At 39.3% G+C, this 6,371-nt stretch overlaps 1 protein-coding gene across 1 annotated transcript; it reads right to left on the bottom strand.

The window, feature by feature from the left end:
• Positions 1 to 1,842: 1,842 nt before the first annotated feature.
• Positions 1,843 to 3,446, bottom strand: LOC123427838 (myrosinase-binding protein 2-like). The gene is made up of 4 exons (XM_045112006.1): positions 3,089 to 3,446; positions 2,790 to 2,985; positions 2,446 to 2,643; positions 1,843 to 2,346 (listed from the first exon to the last, which is right to left on the bottom strand). The coding sequence occupies exons 1-4, from the start codon at positions 3,397 to 3,399 to the stop codon at positions 2,107 to 2,109; spliced, it is 945 nt and encodes a 314-aa protein (XP_044967941.1). The 5' UTR covers positions 3,400 to 3,446; the 3' UTR covers positions 1,843 to 2,106.
• Between the last annotated feature and the right edge of the window lie 2,925 nt (positions 3,447 to 6,371).

The following is a 6,371-nucleotide window of genomic DNA, read 5'->3' as shown; positions in this document are numbered from 1 at the left end:
TCATTACAACCTTCTTACAAAATGTTCACATGAATATACAATGAAAATGGATCAAGTAGAATGTAGTACCTACCACCTACTGACAAATTGTTGGGTCATTAGGTTCTCTCTTAAAAATGGGTGGATATACATAATGTACCACATTGGACAACATGGTGCCTTTTTTATATTCAGCGGTCATACTAAAGAAGTGCCCACATACTTGAAGAGAGATGATGAATCGACTTCACCAGATAGATTCTCGCTTTCATGACCATCTAACTCGGTGGCGTCTTATAATGTTACTTCCCCAAAAACATGTCATGGTTTTAGTTCAAATTTAAACTAAAGCTGGACTAAAGTCACGACACTTTTTTTGGAGTGGAGGGAGTAGTAACTACATATTATTCCCTCAGTTGCAAAGTACTTGAAGTTCTAGGTTTGTCCTAAGTCAAATATTGTTAAGTTTGATCAAGTCAATTAAAAATATATCAATATCTACAATACCAAATTAGTTGCATCAGATTTATCACGAAATATATTTTCGTATCATATGCATCTGGTGTCTTAGATGTTGGCGGCGTTGGGGTTGCGGTTTCACTCGGTCTGGTCCGACTGGTATTTTCAGCATAAATAAGTTGTCTAATAGGGGTATCATGTCAAAACAAAGTGTTTTCTTTTGAGGGACTTGCGAGAATCGTCAGAATTACCACATTTTTGCGATTCTAAAATGCACAGGTGATTCTCGGATGGTTCTAGGCGATTCCTGGGTAAGAAATGAGTTCTTTTTTTATTTTGATTTTCTAGACCATGATTCACTATTATCGAGCCAAAAGAACTAGCCGATGGATTGCCGCGCTGGTGTCTGGGTCATCTACAACAGTTTTGAGCATCCTACAAGAGCTAACACTACCTAATAAAATATAAGATGATGTTAACCCCTAAGTCTCACGGTATGACATATGTTATAACAAGATAACATGATGGCAACCCTTATGTTCTCAGTCATGTTGGTTTGGGAAACCACATTCCCTCTTTTCTTCGTAGATCTAATTATTACTCATGGAGTACTAGATTTGATCTAGCCTCTCTATATATGGACCTAACAGGGGGTTAGGATTATCCCCTTGGTATGCAAGTGGGACGTGCTAGCTTTGAGAGATCTAGCTCATGATCTAGATCGTGATACTTAAAACAAGAACTCGAAAGAGATGAAGAATGTGATGGAAAGGTTTGTGTTATTTTCTTATCGACCAGGTAAAAGAAGCAGAGATATAAGGAATATGAAGCATAGTATATCACCATGCTGTATTTGTAGATGAAAGAAGAGGACTTGAGTTCTTTAAAAAAATATTTACATCATATATGCATCTTCGGTATTAATTACGAACTCTTTGCTTTGGTTAAGGTTCATCTAGATGGTTATGTCTGTTCTTACAACTGACAACTAAATTAATTTTAATATCTTCATGAATATTTTGCTTCCATGGATGTAGAAGAACTGCCTGACACAAGGAGAACTGTATGCATATTGACGATCAAGGCCTTTGCCTCCTTGAAAGGTGGAAATGTTAGTATTTAAGCTATTTTTAAACTAAGACTACACATCCTGATGTTAGTTGATTTGGCCACTAATGCAAGCTAGAATGTTTTTATCATATTTGAAGACCTAAATTTTATTCTATTTCGGAAAAAATTACAACTTACGTATATGATTTTTTATAAATCATTTTTCTAGTTTTACTTGATATATGCAGAACTAGGATTGTAATGTATCTAACTATGTTGCAAAATTGCAGCTATGAAATATTTTTTAGCCATGTCGTGTACGAACAACACACAAGTCTGAGCGAGAGAGAGAGGTACACAAAACAAGCTCGGTTTATATATATTGAAGAACAAAGAGGCAAGTCATCAAGCTCTAAGCACATCGTTTTACTTTCAAGCATGTACATGTAGACAATAGCAAAAGGTACACATAACGAAAAGGAAAATAAATAGTACACAAGATGGTGACAAGGAAGAGCCTTCTCCATCTGCTTATTGACCGTTGCAATGCTGGAAACGAAAGTGGGGCATCGACCACGCAAGAAGATGCTTATTCAAGAACAAAACACATGCATTGTGCTAAATTGGGCACGCGTAAACGCCAAGTGCATTGACAGACTCCCCAGCACGCGCATAGAATCCCCCAATGTTGTTACCATCTGGAACCTGGCTGCTAAAAGGGCTGCCGTTTGCTTTTCCAAATGGCCCATATGTTGTAATGCTGCTGACCAAGGTAAGTGATGTAACAACTGTCTCTCCTCCAACTGTACCGGTTGTTCCAAGAACTTGCTTTATAAACTCGGAAGGAGCAAGAGTGATCTAGAATGGAGAGGATGTATAGGGTGTGAGCATGTGAGATTTAAGTTATAACGCAGAAAACAATGTAGGAACTAAAGTGGAATATCCAAAATAACCCACCGTCGCAGTAAGTGCACCATTGCCACCCCATGGTCCGACAGTTTTCCTCTGACCAGCTTGGTCAGTATAGGAAAACGCAACCGAGTTAATCACATCCCCACATCTAATTGTAACAGTTTGAAGAGAACGAGGAAGCTCCGTGATGTCAAACGATGTCCCTCCGTCCCCACCCCAAGGTCCCATCTTCGTCACTGGGATCTGGGTATAGTGGTATAGATGATCAAGCGACATAGAATACCATAAAAAATAAAATTGTGTAAATCCAAGTCATTAAGTGAGATTCTATTTTTAGCAATATAAACAGACTTAATATAGGAAACTAATTGGTGGTAAATGTATCTCACCACTTTGGGGATACACAGACAGAAAGCACTGATACGAAGCTCCCAAGTACGCCCGGGAGTAGGTGGTACAGTTTGGATTACTTTGGCGACCACAACACCTTGTGCATACGCAAACTCTCCACTCCCACCTACAATTGCCCATTCACTATTGTTTCCTACAAAGTCTCCAAGGACCTTAAGGCTGGACCCCTTAAACCTAATAAGTGAAGTCAAAATCATGAAATGTTAGCACGAAAAATATACATAGCTGCAGTGTGATTAATTGAGACGGTACAGCTCTAAAAGGATGGGAAAACAACCTGGTATCAGTGAACAATATATTGTGACAGAATAACCAGTTCTCGTCGACTTTGCCCGCACCCATGTGCATGCCACGAGCACGTGCGACAAGGTTTGCATTGGCAGCTGGACCATCACGTATAGTCCAGTCGTTTGCAACGGTGTGACCAAACCCAAATGGTTGACCAGGATTGATAACACTGAGTTGGTTGCCGTTGGTAACACCCGGACCATCAAATATCTGGTTCATGTATAAGTGGAAGAGATGCTCCTTTTGTTTGATGTCTTGACAAACACCACTCTGGTAGTAGGAAGGGTTTGTAGCGGCCATGGCTAACGGGTGCGTGGGGGGCTTAAGCTAAGCAAGCTAGCTGGGGTTCGATGTGTTTGGTGATGAAATGAACAGACTGTTGGTGGCAATTTATAGCTGTGGTTCTGTGTGTTTGCTGAGGCACTAGCTAGATGCTGAGTCAGATCCAGTTAAAATATGTTCTTCTGACCATCTAATAAACAGCTAAGACTGCCTAATTGATGATAAATTGAAGGGAACTTAAGATATGAATTTATTTAAACTTTGTATTTTTGGTCCAAATAATACAATCTTTGTGAATGACTTGACCTCATTTGTCATATATATATTATAAGTTTGGTACTTAGTATATATATCTAGGGCGTCGATTTGTCATGGCTTAACATGCATGCATGTGGTGTGGAAAACTGGTACAAATCATTGCTCTATTTTATATCTTGAATTGTGCTACACACCAGAATCTACATCTCGGGCAACTACACCAGAATGATCCTAGGTCCGCGAGAACAAAGCATGGATTAAGCAGTGGCAGGCTTTAGGTGGAGGCCAGCAAGTATATGCTCTGAAATATAAGTCTTTTTAGAGATTTCACATAGGATCTACATACGGAGCAAAGTGAATGAATCTACACTCTAAAATGTGTCTATATACATCCGTATATAGCTCCTTAGTGCAACCTCTAAAAAGACTTATATTTAGAAATGAAGGGAGTATATGGATGTATAGTACACATGTGTAAAGTTTAATGATGAAATAAATAAACATGTGAGCTACACAAAAATTACAAAATGGTGATTTCTAATAGTGAACAATACATGCACTGTTCAGCTTTCCAACATTACGATTTTTTTTCATTTTTGTGCAACTCATATGGTTACTTATTTCATTATAAAAAATTGCACATGGGTAATATACATGGGAAAGTAGTGGCTGCACCCACCGAGTGAATAGTAAATTCGAAAAAAAAGAAAACAAAATCAAAAAATTCTGAAACTTGATGGATGTGACCATGAGCAAATGTTTTAGGAGCTTGCAAAGTTTCGTCACCAAAACCGTTCAAATGGTCTCCATACAAAACGAAATACAAATGATGCTATGCACCCACGTTACTGTTCACATGTTTTCAGCATAAACTTTGTCTTTTTGTACAGATTTCTTCGGATGTTATTTCGCCACAAATTTTTGCAAGAACCTAAAACATTTGGTCCTTATCACATCCACAAAGTTTCAGAATTTTTTTAAATGTTTTGCTAAGTTTTTGATCGTGGGTGCACCGGGGGTCAATGTGCGTGGGTGCATAAAAACCACTTTCTACATACATCCATATGAACATGTTGATTTTGACTTATTTTGAAGCTTTAAAATACCATTTTAACACTATTCAAAATATAGTGTTCCAGTGCACCCATGCGCCAAAGTGACTTTTTGAGCCTCTCGGTCTTATATGAGCGGAACACATAGCTTGCTCTACACAAAGCAATAAGTATCAATCAAAGTTGTTTTAATTTTACAACCTCTACTGGACCTCCATAGGGTATGTGGAATGTCGTATATAACCCGGAACTAGGAAGCAACTAGCATCGGCGAGGTCGAAGCCAAACATTGCATGCAGTGAAGCTAATGGAATATTTTTAAGAGTCGAGTATAAATGGAGAGCCGAATCCAGATGATTAAAAGGACTAAAAATTTGCCTCATATCTTAGCTTAGAGATCGTCGATTTCATTGAAAAAGCTTGCTGGAGGCATAAGTATGGTGCATATCGGTTTTTTATTCACCCGGGGTCTCGCGAGAGCCTTTGGTTTGGAATTGGGCAGCTGGATCATCATTTTCCTCATGCAGTGATTATCTTTCACATGTACTGTTTATCTTCTTCCTCATATCAGATTGTTCGTGGCCAACGACCTCTCCTCCGGTCATTGCCTTTAGTGGCATATCATGTGCGAGCCCTCGTTGGCGATGCCACGGCATCCACTTCTCTTGCCCGAGCTCCATATAATACGACCTGGGATCAATACAATTTTAGGCTACTTACCAATGGAAAATGCGCATGGGCTCAAACACTGCAGTAATTTTTCTTTGGTACATGAAAGGCTTAGCTTCGAATTTTCTCGGTACATGCTTAAACCAGCTGTTCAATGCTATAGAGGCGTGATCTTCTAATTCATCGTATATGGTAGTTCAGACCTACAGAGTTTTAATACTAGAGTCTGCCTAGGAGCTATTCCAATCTCATGGCCAGCAAGTATATGATGTAGCTTATCGAATTATGCAAAACCTGTTAGAGTTAAACACGGACGTTTCCTAGGGTTCTGAGTCCTACTCCAACTTGTAACCGAGTAGGGTAGCTTGTACTAAATCCTGGCTGTTATAGATAGCCATGTAAGGCTCCTTGTAAACACTAGAAAATCAGAAAAATCAATAAAGTTGAACAACAGGCTTGACAGGAGCCTATGGCCATCACATCGCTTGTTGTGTCTCGCGTTTGTTCCGATGAGTTACATGATCGCATGCTACAGGAGTTGCTGCAAGAGTTCCGTCAAGATCAAATCGATCTGGTCGCTAGATGCAATTGATGGTAGCCCAGGCGTTCACGCTTACGAGTACATGCGTGCACTACTCCTAACCAATCAATACAGCGTGTAGGAGTTTTTTTTAGAAATACGACTACAAAATTTGGCCCCTCCCCCCGCCCTCTCTCAAAATTGTGGGTCATGTGCGGGCACACATTTTGTACCACTGCTGGCCCGGTCCGGCATATCATTTAGAAATACTCTATATTAATTGGAGTACCATTTGTTTTAAATATATCAAATATAATGCCAATAAAAAAAGGAGGCAAGGACTCCATTATAAAACTGGTCGGAGTAGCTTGTTTCTGAAATATGCATTTGACATGCCGTGCAAGAAAGGTATAGTTGTGCACTTTTGTAATGGAAAGGAAAATATATCCCGTGGAAAGGAAAATATATCCCGTGGAATTGAATCTTGATGG

The sequence above is a fragment of the Hordeum vulgare genome, chromosome 1H (assembly GCF_904849725.1).
Source record: "Hordeum vulgare subsp. vulgare chromosome 1H, MorexV3_pseudomolecules_assembly, whole genome shotgun sequence".
NCBI classification, from domain to species: Eukaryota; Viridiplantae; Streptophyta; class Magnoliopsida; order Poales; family Poaceae; genus Hordeum; species Hordeum vulgare.
The sequence above is the reverse complement of the archived record's forward strand: the minus strand, read 5'-3'. Positions and strand labels throughout refer to the sequence as shown.